A 26,335-nucleotide genomic window follows, 5' to 3' on the forward strand; every position below is an offset into this window, starting at 1 on the left:
ACAAATACACTGTGTTTGGAGGTGGTCTTAGATAAGGTTTGTATTGGAATGGCTCAGATAAGTATTGAAAATTGATACTAAAAAAAATCTGATTTTGACCAAATTACCTAACATCACTAGTGCATTTGAGAAGTTTTATCACCATGCAAGGTTCTTTAATAAGACGGGGATGTGTTTGAAATGAATGTTTCTGTTTAGAGCACAATTAAACCATGATAATTGATTTTTGCATGCTAAACTTTAATTCATGCCATTTTATAAAAATAATTTTATAAAATCAACAGTAGATTCTCTGTAAAACGTGAAAACTTTTTAAGTTAAAGGCTTGAACATAATAAACACTGGGTTTCTTGACTCGTAAGGATCAATTACCAGATGTTGGTTCTGTGATTTAGTTCTTTGAATTTCAATGTATTTCTTCAGGATATCTCTTTAAAAAATTCCATTAAAAGAATTCCATCATTCTGTGAAGAAAAAAACACCTTTTTCTTCTTTCATAAAAATAATTGTCATTGTCAACTAAATATGCATTAAATAAAAGAAATTGTTGATTTAAAATTGTAGCAATTTATTTTTAAAACAATAAATATTATCATCTTATCATAATTGTTGGCTAAATATTCAACTCAATAAAATGAATATCACAATTCATTAATGGGTAAAGTTTAACTTGTTTACCTTAGTGACATCGGATTAATCACGAATCATGATCTGTGCTGATCAGACAATCTCATTTTTTAAAAATGTGTTTGAAAGGTGATAATGTACGAACATGAAATACCGGAACACATCATTGTATAGATAATTAAATGCCCCCTGCCATACTCTTAGCTCGACTAATGCAGCTTTTTAGTGTCCATAAATTGTAAATCAAACAAAATCTATTTGTTTCAATACAAAATCATGGAGAGTAAAAATAGAACTTTATTGCTTTTAGCAATCTCTCGAATTTTGCCTTCCCCCATATTTTGTCTTTTCGTTCTCACATTTTATGAGTGATGGTTCTGACCAATGGAGAATAATTGCTGTTTTCTTAGATTTTTTAAATGGATGGTATGTGGATATTTTCAATCCTCTCATAGTATTCATTATTCGACTCTCATTCTCATCCTTGAGTGTATTTTAGTCTTGATAAGTGGTGACTCATATGTAAATAAAAAGTAAAATATTTTCATTATCGGTAAAAGTTGCTTTTTTTCTTTTTATAGGGCCCTGACCCTGATGAAGGGCAGGCTGAAGGGTGCCCAAAAAGGTCATAGTTTACTGAAGAAGAAAGCTGATGCGCTTACATTGAGGTTTCGAGCCATCCTAAAGAGAATCATTGAGGTGAGACCTTTTTTGTGTTGTTTCTCCTTCAATTTCTTTCTACTGGCATTTTCTTTTTGTTAATGAATGTCATTTCATTTTACACGTCTAAGTCACATTTAAAGTTTACACTGCCATTCTGTACATCTCTCCATTGCTTCATCCTTCATTACGAATGTGAGGCACAGATTCCTTACAAAAGGTATCCAACAAATTCGTGAATTATTCCATGTGGCTTGTAATGCATGTTGGATCTAAAATGTTAAATTCTTTCAGAGTATTTGTTTGATTAGGAAGTAAAGATTATAATTATCAAAACAAAAAATCAGACATTCTTACCACCTAGTTCAGTGTGCAAAAAATAAATATAGTGAAATTTCTTTGAATTCGAACTTTTTTCAACATAACAAAAAACTTTTCAGTGCTACAAGATGTAAAGTAATATTAGAAAATATATTTATGGAACAATATAATTGAAGATTTTAGTGTTAGATTTACTCATTTTATGAAGCTTTAATTTGGTTATATGATTCTGTTACAGCCAATATGTAAAGATTATGTCTTTCATCACTTGGTTGGAGATATCAAGGACCTGTGGCACAGTGGTTAAAGTACTTGGAAAAATCAATTGTAAAAATGATGTTCTCTTAAAGGTTCAATCCTCAGTATGGGCAACCGAAAAATACAATTGCAAATTACTTAGGACATCTATCCAATCAGTCATGGCTGATGGAACAAGAGCATGCTACCTCCATGAAGTAAATAAAGGGTTCCGCTCGAGAAGATTCAGTGTGTTAACTGTTCAAATGTATCTTATATAAACAGTGAAATTTGTGCTTCTGTGTCATCATAGTACTTTTTTTTGTCCAAGATTTTGTCCTATGTTTAGATAATAATTATTGCTTCAGATTAATTTTCATTTATCACAAGATAAAATTTGTAAAAATTTCTTCAATTGTTCAGTGCAACAACGGACTGCAAACTGAAACTAGTTGTGGTCAAGTGTAGATCCATGAATTTTTAGAGAAAAAATTCAGTATCCACAAACTCGAGATAATATTAAAAATTTTTCAGATGAATGTGACATAAACCAGTCAGCAGTGATTTCTGTTAAACAAAGCACATCTTAAAAATTGCCAAGGAGGCTGAGGTTGTCTTGTCATTAGTTAGCTGCACTTCAACTATTTAAACTGTATGCAACTATGGAGTCTCAACACTTAAAAATCGCATCATCTTGCTCAGACCATTTGGAAACCGTTTAGAGACATGCAACCAAATGAATACCCTCCATCACACACCTGCCATACTCTGAATGTCTTACTTTCCTGAGCGTGAATTCATTGAAATTCAGACGTTTAGCAACCAACTTAGTAAATACCCATCAAATTATTATCTTGCCAACAATTTTGAGCAACTTTTTGATCTGTATCTAACACACACAAACATATAAAGTCAGAAACTGACACGGCTTCCATGATTTTCCAAAACATTTTTTCATGCTTAAAATTGTTGAAGTATGGAGCAGTCTGCATCAGTTGTTGGCTGCTGAGGTACTGCATCTTTTTAAAACGATCATACTTCATGAATTCATTGAAACTACACCCAATGCTCTCTACTGCACACGCATATGCATCTTTAATGAATTGTCGTGCACCCACTGTGCACAATTGGATTTCATTTTTATTAAAGAATGGAATAGGAGATGACAAAACATTACTTTTTTATAAAGAAATTTTATGATTTGAGTTGCAATAAATATATAATGTGCCATGCTTACTCCAAAAAAATGTCTTTATTTCTTCTATTTTCTTTTAATATATAGTTTTTCATTGTCTTTATTATTAATTTTTTGTTTTTCATTTATCTTTTTATTCCAGACTAAAATGCTTATGGGGGAGATCATGAAGGAGGCATCGTTCTCTCTGGCTGAAGCTAAATTTACAACTGGTGATTTCAACCATATTGTCCTCCAAAATGTTAATAAGGCACAGATTAAAGTTCGCTCCAAGAAAGACAATGTAGCCGGTGAGTTAACCACTATCATTAAGGATAGAGCAATAGAAACTACAAAGTTAAACTGCCAGATAAACTGATAGTGTCATTTATGAAGTTCATTTTATTCATATACAAGGCTGTTGGAAATGAGGGAGACTTATTATTTGTATTTTAGTTTTATTATTTCATTAGAAGACAAATTTGATATAGACAGAGTACGCATTTCTAAGCCAGTAGTTTTTATATTATCAGAGTTCAAATCTCACATAAGTCTAAAGGTTTTTTTTTAATTGGATGTTTAAAGAAATTAACACAATATAAATAAATTTTTAACTAAATGACTTTTTTCACAAAAAAGTAGATATAAATGGTATTCTGCATCAGTTCAAAGCAAATTATTTTTGCTTAAAAACATAATTTTAACTGTTTATGGCCAAATAAAAAGTATATAAATAAAATAATTGTAGTTATTTATGCTCTCTTGCAAATATTGAATAGCATTTTTTTCACCAAATGTTACAAAAATTTTTCTTTATACTAATTATAATGTGATAAAATAAAGATGAAAATTGAAAATCAACACTGCAAAATGAGCAAGATTAAACTAGTGTAATTTAAAAAAAAAAAAAATCATATTGTAATTTTTTACTTCAAACTCCTTACTTGCAATTTCAACTAGAAAATTTCTTTGAACGTATGAATGGTAATCAAACCTAGAATGATCATTGCACAAGATGGACAAGTTCATAATACTAAGAGTGATTTATTAACTCCTTTTAATAAATTCAAGAGGTCAAACTTGTAAAATACTTCAAAGTCGTTAAAAATATGCTGCTATGGTGAATGTTAAAAATACAACTTTCCCAACTGAAGTTATGGGTTAAGAAAACCTAATTTTATGGAGCTAAGCCCTGCAAACACTCAATTAGTTTTTTTTTTTTTTTAAATTGTTAAAAAACTCGAATAAACCTAGAACCCCATCTTCCAACGTAGACTCCTACTCCCATGTCTCCTTCTACAACATCAGGAGTCTACGTTCCAACCTTCCAGAGGTTGAAACCCAATTACAGGAGATGAAACCGGACATATTCTTTCTAAGCAAAACTGGAATAGGGCCGACCACTTCCCTAGATGAGTTCATAATTAACGGATACTCTAACTTAACATCTAAATCTGACCCCCAAGATTGCCATGGGCATGGAATATGTACCTACATTAAAGATGGCTTCCCGTGTGGCAGGGATATCTCTAGAGAAGATCCTAATTTACCTTATATGTGCTTCCGGGTATCACTTGCTTACACCACTGCATTTATATTTGCCCTCTATCGGCCCCATAATAGTAGACTTACTATCTTTAAGAGTATATCTGAGAAAATAGACCACATTCTGTCTGCACATCCCTCGGCTAACATCCACATCTGTTGTGACTTCAATGTCCATAACGTGGAATGGCTGACCCACTCAAGTAAGACAGATGATGACGGGAGGTTTTGTCATGATTTTGCCATTGCTTATGACCTCACTCAGATTGTTTGCGAGCCCACCCGTGTGCCCGATACTACAGGTCAATATGCAAGCCTCCTAGACCTTTTCTCTCAACTTCCCCTGAGCTATGCTCATGTTCCGTTCTTTCTCCTCTAGGATCCTCCAACCACTCCGTCGTATTAGTTAAGATAAAATGAAATGTAATAAGTCCCCAGACGTACCCCTCCACCGTACTGTATACCGATACTCCATGGCTGACTGGGATAGCTTCCGTACATTCATATCTGATCTACCTCTGCATTCCATGTTTAAAAAGGATATATCCTCTATAGTATCAGACCTGACCGAATGGTTAATTGTAGGCATAGACCGATTCATACCATCTAAAAAATTCCAACAAAAACCTAACAGCCAGCCATTGTTCTCCCCAGAATGTGTTGCTGCCATCGCGCACAGAAATCACTTTTTCCATAGCTACCAACGTAATAGATGCACTGAGACTAAAGCTGCTTTCAGGAATGCCAACAACCACTGTAAAAGAGTAATAAAAAATACAAGAGAGCTATATGCCCAGTCTGTTAAATCCAAAGTAGCTGATCAGAGCGGCTTGGTTCCCACCAGTTTTGGCAAATAACAAATAGGATCCTGAACAGAAGTGTGCGTTCTATCCCAACCATTATCAATGGACCAGAGGTCATCTCGTCAGCATCAGACAAGGCCAAACTATTTGCCAAAAACTTGCAGCTAATTCTACCCTATGCGACGAAGGCCATTAACTCCCCATATTTCCTCCTATAACACAGAACACACTAGGTAACATACAAATATCTGTGCATGAGGTCGCCAAGCTAATCAAGAACCTTGATTCCAGTAAAGCAACTGGCCCTGACGGCATCCCAATTATAGTGTCAAAAAAGCTTCAACCAGAACTTGCTCCCATACTTACAAAACTGTTTAAGCATTGCCTTAAGGAGAAGTGCTTTCCAACACCCTCAAAAACCTCATCAGTATGCCATGTATTTAAGAATTCAGGTGAAAAGTCATCTCCCTCTCAATACAGACCAATAAGTCTTCTGTGTGTCATGAGTAAGTTGCTGGAATCCATTTTAAATAGAGAAATAGTCAACCACCTCAGCAGAAATAATCTTCTTAGTGACACACAATATGGTTTCCGTTCTGCAAGATCTACCGCAGATGTGCTAACGGATTAGTGAATCTCTTGACAAAGGCTTCCCTTCTAGGGCAATTGCTCTTGACATATCAAAGGCCTTTGACAAGGTATGGCATAAAGGCCTACTTCACAAGATTTCCAGCTACGGTATAACTGGAAATGTTTTCTCTATGATTAAATGATTTCTCTCTGATAGGCTCATAAGAGTAGTGGTCAATGGACAAAAATCAGAGGCCTGCAGTATTAATGCTGGAGTTCCTCAAGGGTCCATTCTGGGCCCAACTCTTCCTGATCTACATCAATGATCTCCCTAAACACATACTTAAATCATTCGTTGACATCTATGCTGATGACACGACCATCTACGGCAACACATCAAAGGCTGTAAATGACAAAGTTCTCTCTGATTCTCTCTCCTCTGATCTCGAGCGCGTGGTTTAGTGGGGGAAGACGTGGCTGGTTACCTTTAATGCATCTAAAACCAAACTCCTATCTTTACATCATCAACGCTCTAATCCCCATCTGGCATCAATTGAAATGGATGGCTCTCGTCTAGGAGAAGCCCCATGTTTTCACAAGCTTCTGGGCTTGACCTTTACTCCTGATCTGAAATGGAACATGTACATCGTCTGTTGCCAAGGTTGCTGGAAAGATGGTGGGATCCTTCTACCGCTCCAGAAGATATCTTACTGATGCAAGTTTCTATCTATATAAAAGCCAAATACGTCCAAGTATGGAATACTGCTGCCACATCTGGGCAGGAGCTGCTAAAAACAGCCTATCCTGCCTTGACAGAGTACAAAATAGACTTCGTGGCTTAGCGGGGGATGCCCTTTTCTGTTTCCTGCAACCTCTCTCCCACAGAAGAGACATTGCGAGCCTATCTTTGTTTTATCGTTATTTCCATGTCAGGTGCTCGTCTGAACTCCAATCTCTGGTCCCCCCCCTCACCAATCTTTTACAAAATACACCCGTCTAACTGAATCCACTGTCAAAAATTTTCCCCACTCTTTATCTGTGCCAAAACCAAAACGTAGATTCCATGAACAAAGCTTCTTTCTTAGAACTGCACGCCTGTGGAACTCTGTTCCATCTGCTTGCTTCCCACCTGACTACAATCTGGATGTCTTCAAGTCCAATGTAAACAAATTCCTAATGAACCACCCCCTTAAGTAAATTTATTAAATCTCCACACTAATGTACTGTACTTACAATAACCCTTATTCCTGAGTGGCTTCCGGGCCTTGATAAGTGGTGACCACCTTGTAAAAAAAAAAAATTTGAGAATCTGTAATTGTGTTTAATTAGCACATTTTGTATGATAGTGTTTGATAATGGGTGATTGGAGTTCAATACATCAGTCGAGTTATACCAATGACTAAAACAATGGTTTTTTAATGCCCCTTTGCTAGACACTCAGCATTATAAAATGGACTAACATGGAGAAAGGAACGGCGCCCTCCCCTACATCTTGGTATAGTAGCCAATGAAAAGGAATCTTTCAAATCACTTTCAATTGTGGTTGAACACATTTTTAAAAAAGTTTTACATATGATTTAAATTAAAATTAGAGAAAAACACAATTTGCAGCAAGGTTTTTATCTTCTCTCAAATGCTTCCTGTTTTTAAAGAAATAAAAAGACTAAATATGACCATCGTCAGACAATCTATACATGTTCCCATTCTGTATACATAAAAGATGAATGTTTTTGTGTGTTATAGAACCTTACATGTTAACAGAACATTCAAATAAGTTTTAATAACGGTTACATTTTTTAATAATCTAAAAATACCATTGAAATTTTCCATCTTAGATCACTGAGAGTACTTATCGCTTAAGCGCATAAAAATAACTAAAATATATTATTAGCACATAAAGATATGAAATTCACTTTTTTTAAATACATTTGCTTTGTTTCCTAAAAAAAATCAGTAAAAGTCAGTATTAAAAATGAGGCTTAAATATTAAAATCATTATTTTTCTTTGTATTTTTGAAATTTCAAAAGAAATAAATTTGTTTTTATTCATTGAAGTCATTTGTCATTTTACAACTGTAAGAACAAATATTTTTTTATTTTAAGAAAACGTTTTTTTTTAATATTTTATCTCATATTGCAAATGTTATTTTTAACTTTCAAAGCAAAATTATAAACATGTTTTAAATTATTTGATCAGCAATATATTTCCACACCGAAAATGCTGGGTAAATATCACTAATCATTTATAATAATTTGATATTATATTGATCATGACAAAATTGTATAAAATCATATTAACTAATACCATTTAGAAATGTATCAAACCAGGTAAAGTAAAAATAGCAACTTGTATTCACATAAGTCTACAATGAACCCATTTGCAATTGATACTGTTTTGGCATTAAATAACCCCTCCTATGCTCCTATGCATTTCGGAAATAATATTTCCTGACAATTGTACATCATTTTATGTCCTGCATATGCAGTTTTGAGGAGTTGTTGATGACTGTACACCATAGTCTAACAGGAATATCCAGTATTGTTCAGTGGCATGGATAACGAAGCGGAAAGCTAAAATGAACGTGTGTAACATCTTTCCCTATCTCCCTCTTTCTCCTATCTCTCGTCTTCTCATTCCTTCTTTCCAGTCCAGAAGAATTTCCCCTCCTCTGATTGAAGACAGAACAGATACTACACTTTAAATTATTTATTTGCACAAAGCATAAAAAATTTACATTTATAACAAATTAGGCACAAGGCGATTCGAAAGTGTGGGAAAATGGGTGTTGTTAGTCATCCTTTTGTCAGTATACCTAAAATGTATCTATCCTACTCCTAGCTAGAATCCTCAGTCACCATGATATTTCATTTACTTCAGGGATCATCCTACTTAAAATTTCCAAATTGTTTTTAAAAAATATTTTATCCTTTATATAAGAATTTGATTGTAGAATTCCCCTCTGGACCAAAATACCATAGGTTTACAGTAACAGATACAAATTTTTTATGTCTAGCCTATCAGCCACTATCTTATGTAACTTTATGAAGACTTTCCTGGCACATCCAGGTGTTTAAATAAAATCCTAGATTACATCTGAGGAGCTACACCAGCACCATTGCATTAACATATAGAGGAAGTAGTCCCAATTTTTTCCCTCTATTATTAAAGTCCTCCTACCGATCCCAGTAAACACCGCCTGTTATTATACACATGGTACGAATATTGTAGTTACACCCTTCATAACTGATTCATAAACTCATAGCACAAACATTACCTTCCCATTCGCCAATTCCAAAAATAAATTCTCCCTTAAAGCATTCAAGCTATTCTCATTGGCTTAGATCAGACCGATCCTTTATTGCAGATTACGAGTCTATAAAATGAAACAAATGCGCAGGAGCTTATCCAATATGGCATCTACAGATACACGATGCCAGCGCTTTACATTAAATAAACCGATTTAGCTGCTCGGACTTAATTGCTTCTCTCTTCCTTCCTCTCTCTTTCTCTCTCCCTATCTCTTTCTCTCTCTCTCTAAATGTGTTTACAGAAGGAGCGACAGAGAGTGAGATTTGTCTGTTTTGTTTACATACGAATATGGTACCAAACCGAATGATCCATAGATAGATAGGTAGATTCACAGATGTCTACATATATATATATATATATATAGATAAATAGAGAGAGCACCAGTCAACATTACCACAACTTAAATTGTGTTTCTTTTTCATTATGCCCCCCCCCCTTCAATGTAAACACAGAAATTTTTCTGTTAAACTGTAAATGTCAGCAGTTATTTAAACTGCAGATTGGATCAACTAAAAAGCATTAAAAACTATGTAACAACACAAAAAATAATGAGCCACATTTTTCATTTTTTGGGAGTGGTTAATTTCCATATTTAAAACTGTCTGATAATGTAATCTGTCAAAACTCAGACTCTCTCGACAGCTGAATAGATGGCTTTTTTTTTTCTCCTTCTTTTCATCCTTCACTTTACATGCCTCCCTACTACTTTTTTTCTGTTTTTTCACCTCTCTCTGTCTACTGCGTCTAAGTTTTTCAAAGTTTTTACCCTCACTGCTATTGAAAATAATTTCTTTTTACGGCTGGGGCTTGCTCAATATCCTTACTACACCACCACTCTCTAGCAGTTCTTGACAAGGGGAGGTTGGGGTATCCATTCCAATAGCCGTTTTTACCATGAGGAGTTGGGGGTGTCTATTCCGAAAGCTGCTTGTAACATGAGGAGGTTGAGCAGCAACAACTGTACTTCAATTTTATTTTCGGAGAGGAGGGGGGGGCACGTTTCCACTGGGCAACGCTGATTAGTGGGTACTGCTACTTGAAAATAAATAACAACCTCTATTGTTACATCCTTGATCCAGTTTTAAAGGCACAGCATTAATTTTGACCCCAGTACATAGATTTAGGGTCATACGTGCACCTTTACGATATGAGATCTCCCGGATGACGCCGCCTGCATGCACCAGCTTAGAGAAGAGTAAGGGACTTTACTACCAAGGGTGGCCACTTGACTGGTTTCCCATCAAGCTTATCGCCTGACTCCAGTCGAGTATAAACAAATTTAGTTATCTATTAGATTTTTCCGGGTCTCCACAAAAGGCGGTTAAAAGCAAAGCACAAATACAAGACAAAAACGTCAAAATGTAATAATAAGCAGAAATATAGTTTTAAATTTTTTTGTGGGATTTTATTTCTTACAATAACCAAACTGCGGAGTGAAAATGTTCTATTATGATAGAAGAGAAAGGCAGTCACCTTCAGTCCCAGAGAAAAGTGGGGATGGTTAGTTCTGAGATGGAATCAACAGTTTGTTGAGTGGTACATTTGCACCAATAAAATATGGTCGATTCAAACGCTGGGTTGCAAACAATCTAAATGTCCTTTTGGTGGGGATAGATGAAGAGAAATTTACAGACCTGCTTTTCATGTGGGTCCAATCTGGTGATCATTCAGTGAACCACGTGGAGAAGAAATTTTTAAAGTTTCTTGCTTTTCAACGCTTTTGATTTTTTTTTGGAGCCGAGTGAAATACACCTATCCCTACCAACTGCCAACTCGGCCTCCCCTTTTCTTTTGTCTCTCCCTCTCTCCTTTCGCTGATGCCCCCGTACGTGTGGTGACGATCTCATCTCATGGCGTTCGGCTTTGCATCTTCTAAAAATAGTCTGTCATCACCCGATGCCTCCGACACCCCATAATGTCGCTGTTATCTGATTTTCCACTCTGTCGTGAATCTTACATCCGCCACGTTGGATCTTACGTTTTCAAGGCCTAGGACCCTAACACTATATACAATCATTTCATTAGTGTGGATTAGAGATAAAAGAAAGAATACAAAATTTGGTTAGTAAGTAACTGTTTCTAAATAATAGACTTCCGACTATTTTTTGGTTCGTATATTTTTTTGCAGACTGTTATCTTCATCTTTATAATTGTTGTTTCACCATGTTTCAGCCAACACTTCCTCGGGTCTTCTTCAGATGTTAACCATGACAAGAAATTCTGAGTTTGTAATTACTGCTTTCCATAGTTGTTGTCTCATCACGTTTTTGGCCAACTAATCATCTGATTTGGATAGGATTGAAACCGCTATCTTCAGACAGTGCTCACTTGGAACTATAGAGACTCAATGCCTCTATCCATTTTGCCACAGGCCCTGAAGTAATTACTGGAGATACAGTTACATGACTCAGCATCCCTATCATATCACAGCTAACCATCTGAAGAAGGCCAGAGGAAGTGTTGGTTGAAATCTGATGAAACAACTATGAAGATGAGGATAAGTCTGCAAAAAATAAACACACAAATTCTGAAACCTCATCTCAAAAAAATAATATACAGTTTTTTTTGTTTTGTTTGGAACCGAAAAAAAAGCAGGCCAGTCTCTAATTCGTTGGTGAGATCTAAATGGGAAAGAAAAAGTAAAAAAAATGGTGAGAAAGTTTAAGAGTGAGTGATGTCTTTCCAAGATGAATGAAACTTGAGAGAGGCCAGGGGTGAAAAGAAATACTTTTTAAAATGGAGAATGGACAGCTTGGAGGCTTCTTATTAGCGGGAGGGAAAGGGGTCATTTACTCGACTAGCTAAGAGACTAGCTTCTGAGCTTGACCTTTACTCCTAATCTTAAATGGAATACGTACATCAAATCTGTTGCCAAGGCCGCTGAAAAAATGGTCGGATCCTTCTATCGATCCAGTAGATGTCTCACTGCTGATGCAATTCTCTATCTATATAAGAGCCAGGTATGTCCAAGGATGGAATACTGTTGCCACATCTGGGCAGGACTTGTCCTGCCTTGATAGAGTTCAAAATAGATTTCATGGCCTCATGGGAGATGTCCTTTTCTTTTCGCTGCAACCTCTATCTCGTAGAAGAGATGTTGCAAGTTTGTCTCTGCTTTATCGTTATTTTCATGGAAAGTGTTCAAATGAGCTTCAATCTATGGTTCCCCACCCTCGCCAAACTTTCATAAGAAACACTCGTCTAGCTGAAATCACTATCAATAATTCCCCCCACTCTTTATCTGTGCCTAAACCTAAATGTAGATTTTATGATCAAAACTTCTTTCTTAGAACTGCACGCCTGTGGAACTGTCTTCTGTTTTCCTGCTTTCCAGCTGTCTATAATATGGTTGTCTTCAAGTCCAACGTAAACAAGTTTCTGATGAGCCATTCCACTTAAGTTAACAAATTTACCAAACTTCCATTACTATCAATTACTATATTGTCCTGTTGACTACTGTACACTCTTTAACCCTTATCCTCGAGTGGCCTCTCGTCCTTGATAAGTGGTGACGCCTATGTAAAAAACAAAAAAAAAGACTAAAAACTTACGCAACAAGCTGGGGTCTTACAGGAGCAGAAGCAGTGTGCGCCATGCTTCTGAATGTAATCTCATCTATCTTGACCTTGACATTATGCTTAAAGAACGCAGTCAGATTCTGATCAGAAAAACATTCAACCCCTTTTCACACCACCATTCGTGCTACGGCCAAGATTGTGATCCTAACTCAAAGGCCAAGTAAGGGTATTTTGGTTCAATTTTTTAAAAATGGTTTATACTCTTTGAGATAATAATGAAATAGAATATATCAACTTTATTAGTGTGTCTTGTGTAGTTTTTGGCTTTATATACATACAGAAAGAAGAGAATTTTGATACTAAACACATCTTTGAATATCTTTTTTTTGTGCAAGAGTTTGCCATTACAACTTAGCATGAGGATAGTTCATCATCTTACATGATCAAATATTCAAAATAACATAATATTCAAAGTTAAGATACATCCTTTATGCATGGCTACATGGTGCATATTCTCCAATCGATGACATAACTAAGTTGGATAATCCACCAGACTAGATAAATTCTTGTCCTGGAATTTGGTAAGACCAATAGGCAACAAGAAAGCTAAACTATAACATTGTTAACATAGTTTGACTAGGGAGAAAAAATTCTTCTTTACTAACTCAATAAATAAGACAGACATACAAACAATTGCCTTTTCCACAAATTAATAAAATAATGAAAATTAGTAGATATACATCCAAATAACAAAAATTAGTAGATGTACATCCAAATAACAAAAATTAGTAGAAATACATCCAAATAACAAAAATTAGTAGATATACATCCAAATAACAAAAATTAGTAGAAATACATCCAAATAACAAAAATTAGTAGAAATACATCCAAATAAGAAAAAATTAGTAGAAATACATCCAAATAACAAAAATTAGTAGAAATACATCCAAATAACAAAAATTAGTAGAAATACATCCAAATAACAAAAATTAGTAGATGTACATCCAAATAACAAAAATTAGTAGAAATACATCCAAATAACAAAAATTAGTAGAAATACATCCAAATAACAAAAATTAGTAGATATACATCCAAATAACAAAAATTAGTAGATATACATCCAAATAACAAAAATTAGTAGAAATACATCCAAATAACAAAAATTAGTAGAAATACATCCAAATAAGAAAAAATTAGTAGAAATACATCCAAATAACAAAAATTAGTAGAAATACATCCAAATAAGAAAAAATTAGTAGATATACATCAAAATAACAAAAATTAGTAGAAATACATCCAAATAACAAAAATTAGTAGATGTACATCCAAATAACAAAAATTAGTAGAAATACATCCAAATAACAAAAATTAGTAGATATACATCCAAATAACAAAAATTAGTAGAAATACATCCAAATAACAAAAATTAGTAGAAATACATCCAAATAAGAAAAAATTAGTAGAAATACATCCAAATAACAAAAATTAGTAGAAATACATCCAAATAACAAAAATTAGTAGAAATACATCCAAATAACAAAAATTAGTAGATGTACATCCAAATAACAAAAATTAGTAGAAATACATCCAAATAACAAAAATTAGTAGAAATACATCCAAATAACAAAAATTAGTAGATATACATCCAAATAACAAAAATTAGTAGATATACATCCAAATAACAAAAATTAGTAGAAATACATCCAAATAACAAAAATTAGTAGAAATACATCCAAATAAGAAAAAATTAGTAGAAATACATCCAAATAACAAAAATTAGTAGAAATACATCCAAATAACAAAAATTAGTAGAAATACATCCAAATAACAAAAATTAGTAGAAATACATCCAAATAACAAAAATTAGTAGAAATACATCCAAATAACAAAAATTAGTAGAAATACATCCAAATAACAAAAATTAGTAGAAATACATCCAAATAACAAAAATTAGTAGATATACATCCAAATAACAAAAATTAGTAGAAATACATCCAAATAACAAAAATTAGTAGAAATACATCCAAATAACAAAAATTAGTAGAAATACATCCAAATAACAAAAATTAGTAGAAATACATCCAAATAACAAAAATTAGTAGAAATACATCCAAATAACAAAAATTAGTAGAAATACATCCAAATAACAAAAATTAGTAGAAATACATCCAAATAACAAAAATTAGTAGAAATACATCCAAATAACAAAAATTAGTAGAAATACATCCAAATAACAAAAATTAGTAGATATACATCCAAATAACAAAAATTAGTAGAAATACATCCAAATAACAAAAATTAGTAGAAATACATCCAAATAACAAAAATTAGTAGAAATACATCCAAATAACAAAAATTAGTAGAAATACATCCAAATAACAAAAATTAGTAGATGTACATCCAAATAACAAAAATTAGTAGATGTACATCCAAATAACAAAAATTAGTAGATATACATCCAAATAACAAAAATTAGTAGAAATACATCCAAATAACAAAAATTAGTAGATGTACATCCAAATAACAAAAATTAGTAGAAATACATCCAAATAACAAAAATTAGTAGAAATACATCCAAATAACAAAAATTAGTAGAAATACATCCAAATAACAAAAATTAGTAGATGTACATCCAAATAACAAAAATTAGTAGAAATACATCCAAATAACAAAAATTAGTAGAAATACATCCAAATAACAAAAATTAGTAGAAATACATCCAAATAACAAAAATTAGTAGATGTACATCCAAATAACAAAAATTAGTAGATATACATCCAAATAACAAAAATTAGTAGAAATACATCCAAATAACAAAAATTAGTAGAAATACATCCAAATAACAAAAATTAGTAGATGTACATCCAAATAACAAAAATTAGTAGATGTACATCCAAATAACAAAAATTAGTAGAAATACATCCAAATAACAAAAATTAGTAGAAATACATCCAAATAACAAAAATTAGTAGATGTACATCCAAATAACAAAAATTAGTAGATATACATCCAAATAACAAAAATTAGTAGAAATACATCCAAATAACAAAAATTAGTAGATGTACATCCAAATAACAAAAATTAGTAGAAATACATCCAAATAACAAAAATTAGTAGAAATACATCCAAATAACAAAAATTAGTAGAAATACATCCAAATAACAAAAATTAGTAGATGTACATCCAAATAACAAAAATTAGTAGAAATACATCCAAATAACAAAAATTAGTAGAAATACATCCAAATAACAAAAATTAGTAGAAATACATCCAAATAACAAAAATTAGTAGATGTACATCCAAATAACAAAAATTAGTAGATGTACATCCAAATAACAAAAATTAGTAGATATACATCCAAATAACAAAAATTAGTAGAAATACATCCAAATAACAAAAATTAGTAGAAATACATCCAAATAACAAAAATTAGTAGATGTACATCCAAATAACAAAAATTAGTAGAAATACATCCAAATAACAAAAATTAGTAGATATACATCCAAATAACAAAAATTAGTAGATGTACATCCAAATAACAAAAATTAGTAGAAATACATCCAAATAACAAAAATTAGTAGATATACATCCAAATAACAAAAATTAGTAGATGTACATCCAAATAACAAAAATTAGTAGATGTACATCCAAATAACAAAAATTAGTAGATATACATCCAAATAACAAAAATTAGTAGAAATACATCCAAATAACAAAAATTAGTAGAAATACATCCAAATAACAAAAATTAGTAGAAATACATCCAAATAACAAAAATTAGTAGATGTACATCCAAATAACAAAAATTAGTAGATGTACATCCAAATAACAAAAATTAGTAGATGTACATCCAAATAACAAAAATTAGTAGATATACATCCAAATAACAAAAATTAGTAGAAATACATCCAAATAACAAAAATTAGTAGAAATACATCCAAATAACAAAAATTGGTAGATATACATCCAGATAACCATGTCTTGGCATAGATTGTGTTTGTGGGATTATGGAAACAATACCGTCTTTGTTACTATTGTGGCTAGCAACAAACCAATCATGTCATAGTTTTTACAAATGAGTGCGTTTGCTTGTAATTGATGTGACTCGAATAATCTAAGAAGTTTTTTAGTTTTTATGAAATTGTATTTGCATCCAAATTCTTTGGTTTTTATATTTCAGGTGTGACTTTACCAATTTTCGAACATTATCAAGATGGTAGTGACAGTAAGTGTTTCTTTTTTCTGCTGAAATCAAGAAAAAAATAGCAAATTTGACTCTCTCCCCCATTTCATCTTTTGACATAAAACAACTTCAGACCGATTCAGATGCCATTATCCCAGCAGGATAATGCTCCTGTTCAGTTCATGATGCAAGTATTTAGAGGAAGAATAAATCACGATTATGAAATGGCTAACAAATTTCTTCCTTTTTCTTTGCATTTTCTTTACTGTTAAGAAGATCAATATTATTTTTTAAATTTAAACACCTTCATATTATTTTATTTCGACTTCTCAAATGATACAACTTTTCAGTCCTCATCCCGAAAATTGCAAAACAATTCTGTTCTCATTTTGGTTATTTTTGTTTTATCCAATATAATCTTCTTCAGCTGCATCTTTTTCAACATGGGAATCTAGAATTTTGAAATTACATTGGATAAAATGTGAAAATAATAATTTTGAAATTACATTGGATAAAACGTGAAAATAATAATTTTATATTACATTGGATAAAACGTGAAAATAATAATTTTGAAATTACATTGGATAAAACGTGAAAATAATAATTTTGAAATTACATTGGATAAAACGTGAAAATAATAATTTTGAAATTACATTGGATAAAACGTGAAAATAATAATTTTGAAATTACATTGGATAAAACGTGAAAATAATAATTTTGAAATTACATTGGATAAAACGTGAAAATAATAATTTTAAAATTACATTGGATAAAACGTGAAAATAATAATTTTGAAATTACATTGGATAAAACGTGAAAATAATAATTTTGAAATTACATTGGATAAAACGTGAAAATAATAATTTTAAAATTACATTGGATAAAACGTGAAAATAATAATTTTAAAATTACATTGGATAAAACATGTAAATAATAATTTTCAGACTATTCTCATGATTATTTTATTAAAATATTATCAATGTAAATAATCCAATAAAAATTACCTAAAAAAAATTTTGAAAGCTAAAACTACTTTAATGATGTATGTAAAAGAATCTGACTTGTTGATTCTCTAACATAAATGTTTTGTAAATTCTCTCTTCCTCCCAGGTAATGAACTGACTGGTTTATCTCGAGGTGGTCAGCAAATTGATAAACTGAAGAAGAACTATGCTAAAGCTGTCCAACATTTGGTGGAACTTGCCTCTTTGCAGACATCTTTTGTAACGCTCGATGAAGTAATCAAATTGACCAACAGACGTGTCAATGCTATAGAACATGGTAATCTTGTTTTTTTTATCAAATGGGGAAAAATTGTTGTTTTGAGTGGGTATAATACATAGATTTTTAATCCTCTATTACATTGGATAGACATCATTCAATATTATTGATCTATCCATCTCATGGACCCTCATTTTGGAATGTTTTTTTTAACCTGGATAGTAACGGTATAATTTGATCCAGACATGACAGTCTTAGGTGTTTGCTTCTACCCCACCCCAAAATACATTTTTCCCTGTTCTCCCAAGCTTAATTTGTTTACTAACCCTATCTTGTACTCCTATCAACTTTCTATTCCCCCCCCCCTTCCTTGTCTTGAGTCTCACAAAAAACTGCATCTGGTGGTAATGCTTCAATTTGGGAACTTTGTGGAGTCAGTTGATATTACTCCCAGATTCACTCTGATGATAATTGAGAGTGGTAGCATCTGTCAGGCTTTTAAGTTACAATACACATGAAAAAATTGAAATAGCTTAAAATATTTCAATATTGGTATCTATAGAAAGAGCTTGCTGAGCTAAGAACGAATCTTTTTAAATTTTTTAAATCCAATTAAAATTAAGGAAGTTATGACCATTTTTGTGCCTCACATGTTTGGATATTTTTCCCTCTTTAAGATAATATGCGTTTTTTCACATTTTTTTTTTTACACTACTTTTTCAGTAAAAAATACTAAATCTTTGTTAAAACACAAGATTAAGCAATGAAATTTACCATATAAGTGTATTTTTGTGCAAGGAATTAGAATATACTACTGAAAATTTCCAAATAATCTGCAGTAAATGCACATAAATATACTGCAATTTAAAGAACTCAAAGCTGAATTGTAATGCATTTTATAACTGAAATCAAAATCTAGGACTGTTTAAAAATTAATATATTGCAATATTTCTTTGGTATTATTGTAGATTAATACCTTCTGTTAAGTCCCTACCCCATCTGACCACCTCTCCAAAATATGCGATTTTACCTTTGTAGGCAATTACGTGTGAATACCTTAAAAAACTTTAATGAAAGATAAACAAGTATTATTTTAGAATTTAATGTAAAATGATTGAGCCATTCTAGCGTTTTAGGACAGTTAACCATTTTTTTTTCTATCAGAGATAAATTCTGTGTGCCTTTTTTTTTTTTTTTTTTTCTAAAGATGATTATGTGTGGTTTTAGAAGGGTCTTTGTGCAATTATGAGAGGGTGGGGAGGTTGCCATTCTGACTTTGGGTTAATGATAGAGCTAAGGAAAATTATGTATGAACACCCTGAAGACTTGATAGAAACAAAACAAAAACAATTTAGAATTTAGAGTGGGGGTTAGTTTCACATAAATGTAATGTAAAATAATTCACCATTTCGAGACCCTTCTAGCGTTTTAGAACAGTTGACTAATTTTTTTATAGGTGATAAATGGTGCACTTTTCTTTAAGGAGGGATTTTTTTTTTTTTTAGATACTTATATGTAGCTTATCAAGGAACTTTGGTGAGGAGCTTGCCACTTCGACTTAGCGTTATTGTTAGTGCTAAAGAAGGTTTTAAGAAGAGGCTTGCCACTTGTACCTAGGGTTAGAGGTAGGATTAAGGGATTTTTTTTTTTTTTTAAGAAGGCGTTTGACCCTCATATTTACGGTTAGTGCGTCATAATTATTGGCTTTTGAAAATGTTAAGCTTTAGATTTTAGACACCAAATTACTTTTAAATATGAAATTTATTTTTGTTTGTCATAATTCTTAAGGGGTGTGAAACTTAACAAGAATTACGACAAACTGACAAAAATAAATTTCATTTAAAACAAGTGACGTCACTAACAGAAAACATGACGTTTGGAAAACTTAAGCATTTTTGCCCACTTATTTAAATATCCAAAAACATTTTTTGCTAAAGCTAACAAATCATTTACAAATTTTCGATAAATTTGGTTTTTATTTTCAATTACATTTCTTGTCCGAGTGACACATTTCGTTAAACTTTCCAGTTTAAGACGTTTTTTTTTTTTAATTTCTTTACCTGGACTTCAGGCCAAGATCACAGTGTAGTATTCTGATGATACACTATGCCTTTTCTGCCATGTCAGTGAAGAAGAAATCCTTCATGACTGAGACAATTTTTGTTTGTTTCTATCCAGATTGACCCTTTTTGGGAAGATGGATTTTCCTCACATTAACTGACCTTGTGGGGAGGCAAGTAAATAAGAACTTAACTAGAAACTGAGCATCTCCTACAAATATTTAAATATTGATTTTGTATATATATATATATATATATATATATATAAAATTGGATAGATTAGTGTCCATTTGATTATAATCTGCTGAAAAAAATTATAAAAAGATGAAAAAAATATATTGAGGAGGGGAGCGTACTGCTCGCACACATGAAGCAAAAAAATCATATTTCACATTTTCGTTTATTTTATTTTTATTTTTTTTTAAACAAAACACTGTTTAATTCACCATTAAAAACTAATGTAATGGATAAAAGTGCACATGTTACGTATTCGTTTTTCAACTATATTTTGAAAATTTAACCAAAAATAATGCCGGATTGCTTTAAAGTTATATATTCTGATAACCGAATTGCTCTAGTTAGTTTGTTCTGATAATATGAGCTCCAACTAAACATTTTTTTTTATATTCATATTTTCATTTTTTTAAATTTTTAATTCGTTCTGGAATATAAACAAAACAAAACAAAGTTGGTTTACAGTAAAGTAATATCAGCGATAGTAGCTGCTGCTTCTACAGATCGTTTTTAGATACTTTTTAAAAATAGAACGATTTTTTTCCAGGTATCATGATTTTAAATTGCTCGGTACCACAAGAGAAAGCTAGTTACATTTTTATTTTTAACGGATAAATGTAGTAAAAAGATTGATTTATTTAACAGTGGGTGTCCAAAGAAAATTTTTTTTTTCAAATTTTCCAAACTTGTCATGTTGAAGCCCTTATTTTTTTTTTTAACACAACAAAAAAATGAGCTGTCAAAAGAATTTCAGACAACTGAATCTATTAAAAGTGATATTTCTTCTCGTTAATCTCCAAATTTCATGACGAAATTCTTAAGAAAAATGCGATACGACCATTTATAAATCGGAGGAGGGGGGTCATTACAAAATCTTACCGAAAACACTGTTTTATGATAACATTTTTAGCACTTTATTTGCTTAAAACTCTTCAAATATATAATGTACATTATTATTTATTAATTTATTTGAAAGTATATTCATTTTTGAACAAAACGGTGGTATTTTGAGGACGTAAGGTGTTCTGGTTTTTAAAATATGACGATTTTAGCAGAACCCTCTTGAAATCCATAATTATCCAAAGCGTTTTATCGTTCGTGTGTATTGCTACTTTGTGTGCGTTTACTGCAAAGGCAACAATCTTTCACTCATTGTACGGATTCCAAATCTTTACTTGATTTCAAGAACTGGTCGCAGTGTCAATCTTTGTCAGTATTATAATTTTCTCTTCAAATAAAACTCTCGTTTAAAACAAGTGAGAATGTTTTATTTTGAAAGACATTACAATGATGTTTTCATCTACTAAACAACAGACTTGCGAATGAAGATAATTAGCCTGACCAAATCAAAACACAACAGCATGTATTAACAGATATAGTAATGTTCCAGTTTTATATTAAAAAATTTAGCTAATACTTGCCGCCCTTTACCATATACTTCTGTCGAGTTCATGATGTAAGAAAATCAGTTTTTTCATTATTTTGAAAAACCAACCTGTTTTATTTTCTGTAAATTGTGGTAAAAGCTTTTTAAAAATCAATTCTGTAGTGATTAATGTGCTGCACTATGACATTAGAGAAAGTTGGTTTGAAAACGAATTAACTTTTGATGATCAGTTTTGGACTAATATCCTTATGAAAATTATGTCTTTATCTCCACTAAGCTATGGTTTAAATCGTACTAATACTGTTCTACAAATAGGGTTTTACCCTGGAATAACATAAAAACACCCTGGAATTTAAATGTGTTGCACTCTCGTTGCTGAATAGAAGACACAAACTTTATAATTGGGTCTTGCTTTGACGAAAACTAAATGGCAGGTAAAGAAACAAAAACAAAATTTACAATAAGCGAAACAGTTAAATGCCTCCATATTTTCAAGGTAAAATTTTAGACCCAGTCTAATCTTAAATAAAACACTAGAACTAACCATAACTCGTGAGTTAATTACACACAAGATGTTGGTTTAAAAATTTGTATTTTCTCTTTCAGTCATCATACCACGTATTGAACGTACCCTTAGTTATATAACAGGAGAACTTGATGAGAGGGAACGAGAAGAGTTCTTCAGGTAAGTAAAAATTAATTGCATTCGATTTAGCAACAAATATGTTGCATTCCCAACCTTGTGGCATACATGCCACAATCATTACAGAAACATTTAAAGTTCACAAATTGTTATCCACGCCTCGGTTGCTATTATTTCTATATATGTGATTCGTGTGAGAGGATCACACATGTAGAAATAAATTTGGATAAATTGTTGCCACATACACTAAAAAAAAAACACAAGAAAAGGCATTAAACAAATATAAAATATAAACAACAAAAGAAAATCAAAATTATTAAAACTACACAGATTTATACATATAGGACATAATCCCAAAGTTATACTATTGAGCTGATACTACCAGATCAGGCTGCCCTGTGACTTCCTGAGACGAAATGCACCTACATTGACGTTTTTTTGTTTTCTGATCTTTTTTGTAAAACTTAATTATGTTCTGCAAAAACAAAAACAGCCTATCTCCCTCCCCTTTTTATTTTATTTTTTCCTACCCTGCTCCCGGTCCTGGATATGACCTTAAACTACATCCGATGGTGAGGTCCAGCTTACGGGCTTGGGGAGTGTGGAGCCACCTCTTAATTGCCATTGCTCCCAGGTCCACCCTGACCCGGAATGGTAGTACCTGTTAGGGTCCCAACTATGGATTAAACAGAAACAGATTTTAAAAAGGAAAAGAAACAACAAAAAAAAAAAAAGAAAAAGAAAACAAATATATTCTATTAAATTATTATTATTATTATTATTTTTTTTTTTTGCCCTGCCAGTAGGGCATGAGAACAAACCGACTGCCCCCCTGCAGAGGGTAAAAATCCCTCAATGGGGCAACCAGTTAGCCGTGGGTTGCTACCTGTAATGTCTTAGGACGTGATCCTGGTGATTGAGCGAACCTAGACCTAGAAGTTTAGGCACTGTAACACATTACTTTGGCCCTTACTTCGACTAGACGGACGGTCGGAGAGGCCCGATCCGACCAATCGGCCAGTCACGCCAAGCCCCACCATATATTGCCCATTCCAAAAACTCACTACTAACACAACACATCCCCCCCTCTCCCACAAATAACCCTACTCCCTAATATATGATGGAAAGCGGTGGCTGAGGGTCAATCGATTAGGTGTGAATATCGATGACGAGGCTGTAAACCCCTCAGGATTGCTACAGATCCCATAGCAATATCAAGAGAGAACAGATAATCATTATGATACCACCAAAGTCGGTTATGTCATCATTGTATCCCTGTGGAGGCTGGGCGAATGGGTTTCCCCCCAGGCTCTTCCCAAATAGGACTCCGAGATGGGTGGGGAACAAAGATGACGAAAAAAGAAAACAAAATATATGGCTTATTCTTCCCAAAAACCACCCAACCACCCAAAGAGAACCCACTCTGATGTCTCTGACATCAGTAGCTCTGAGGAAGAGACGATAAAACCAAGGAACTCAACATTCGTAGTAATAGAATCAATAGAGGAAACTCCTTTGAGCAAACTATCACCTTTTAAAATTGAAAAAAATCTTAAAACTTTAAAACCAAAGTCTATTAAAAAACAATTTAACAGTAGCCTACTAATAGAAACCCATAACGAAGAACAAACTAAAGAAATATTGAAACTAAAATTATTTGAAAACATCAAAGTCAAATGCTACAGACATCCAACCCTAAATACCTGCAAAGGAGTTGTGAAAAGCCACGAACTTGCACTTTGTCCCTTGGAGGAAATCAAGACAAACTTACAGAAACAGAATGTGTTAGATGTTCGTAGAGTCCAAATAAAAAAAAACAGTGAGAAAATCGATACCAATACATATATACTAACTTTTGATTCCCTCACCATACCCAAAGAAGTGAAAGTTGGATATATGAAAATAAATGTAGAAATTTATATTCCAAACCTCCTCCAATGCTTCAAGTGCCAGAAGTTTGGACACCATCAAGATCAGTGCACACGATTACCAGTGTGTGGAAGATGTGGAGAAAGCGGCCCACACATTGACTGCAGAAAAGATTTCAAGTGTGCCTTGGAAATCATGGCGCTGGCTCTAGATATTGTGAAATATGGAAAAGAAAAAAAGAAGTGACCAAACTAAAACATATAAAGAATATATCCTACCCAGAGGCCAGGAAAATCATTGAAACTAAAACATATGCAGATGCAACTAAAAAAACTACTCCAATCAACAATCAAAATGGTCATATACATGTAACGGATACAACTGACAAGAAAATTGACGTCTTAAGCAAACTAATAAAGGAAATGAAAGAACTATTAGAAGAAATGAGGAAAATGAATAGTGCAATGTCTGCAACCAATCCAAGGATAATATTAAGTAAAGACACTACTGAACCACAAAAAGAAACAAAACCACAAACCATTTCAACAAAAACAACCGAACAACCATCAAACACATCACAAGCCAGAAAAGAATCAAAAATCCTCCCAGACAAAAAAACAAAACAAACAAAAACGGGAAAAGAAAGATCCCGATCTATATCCCAAACAGGGACTCCGACAGAAAATAGATTTGAGGGATTGGAGACGATGGAAGTTGAACACAATTCCAAATGATGAACAAAATATTACAATGGAATATCAGAGGGATAAAAGCAAACCAAAATGAACTCACATTATTAATAACAAATATGAGCCCAGCACTTGTCTGTCTGCAGGAGACCTTTCTGAAAGAAAATAATACCATCAACATAAAACACTACACATCTTACAAGATACGGACAGAGCTTCTGGAGGCACATCAATACTCGTGAAGAATGAAGTCCCTCAAAGACAAATATAAACACAAACTTGCAAGCAATTGCAGTTGCAGTGACTCTACATAGAACTATAACACTTTGCTCAATCTACATCCTTCCAAAAGATACAATCAACGAAACTGAGATAACTCAATTAATAAAACAACTCCCTAAACCCTTTTTTCTACTAGGAGATCTCAACAGTCACAATGTAATATGGAGAAGTAAAGAAACAAATAAAAAAGGAAAAGAAAAAAATAATCTATGCCTCCTTAATAATCAAAACTACACCTATATGTACCCAGCAACAGGTACTTCCACCGCCATTGACCTTACCTTATGTGATCCTTCCATATATATGGACTATGATTGGAAAGTACACAATGACACCTGTGGGAGTGATCATTTCCCAATCATCCTGGAAAGTCTAAGTACTAGTACTGAACAAAAAACACCCAAATGGAACCTACATAAAGCGGATTGGGAAGACTTCCAGGAACAGTGCAAAAACCAATTAATTATCGAAAAGAAAGATGAAGATGACCATTTGAACTACTTCATTAAAACACTCACAAACATAGCAAATAATACCATACCGAAAACAATCAAAACCAACAATCACAACAAACCTTGGTTCACAAAAGAATGCAGAAAAGCCATCAGAGCTCGACGAGCTGCCTTGAGAAAATTCGAAAAGTACCCAACAAGCGAAAATCTGGATTTCTTCAAAAACAACAGAGCAAAAGCCAGACGAATCATAAAGGAATCCAAAAGAACAACATGGAGAAATTATATATCCAAAATTAATGTGAATACCAAGGCAAAAACAGTTTGGAACATGATGAGGAAAATAGAAGGAAAGTGTAGTAGTACATTAATATCTCGCATCTCTAAAGACAACAAAATATACACCGATCAAAAAGACATTTCCAATAACCTGGCAGATAATTTATCAAAAATTTCATCATGTGACAGACAAACAGAGAAATTCAAAAAGTTTAGAGAAAAGGAAGAGAAGAAGAAAATTCTATTTAAATCACAAAATACTGAAAAATAC

The 26,335-nt window shown here is 32.6% G+C and overlaps 1 protein-coding gene across 1 annotated transcript in view; it reads left to right on the forward strand.

The window, feature by feature from the left end:
* The window catches only part of LOC145260546 (V-type proton ATPase subunit D-like), a 120,035-nt gene that overhangs the window by 89,078 nt on the left and 4,622 nt on the right, over positions 1 to 26,335 (forward strand). Inside the window, exons 2-6 of the mRNA XM_080118769.1 lie at positions 1,209 to 1,326; positions 3,183 to 3,330; positions 16,946 to 16,990; positions 18,059 to 18,229; positions 22,457 to 22,535. Of these exons, the coding sequence (XP_079974895.1) occupies positions 1,209 to 1,326; positions 3,183 to 3,330; positions 16,946 to 16,990; positions 18,059 to 18,229; positions 22,457 to 22,535 (561 nt within the window). The remainder of the gene's footprint in view (positions 1 to 1,208; positions 1,327 to 3,182; positions 3,331 to 16,945; positions 16,991 to 18,058; positions 18,230 to 22,456; positions 22,536 to 26,335) is intronic.

Source organism: Euprymna scolopes, chromosome 36 (assembly GCF_053919585.1).
Source record: "Euprymna scolopes isolate OS-2025 chromosome 36, ASM5391958v1, whole genome shotgun sequence".
NCBI classification, from domain to species: Eukaryota; Metazoa; Mollusca; class Cephalopoda; order Sepiida; family Sepiolidae; genus Euprymna; species Euprymna scolopes.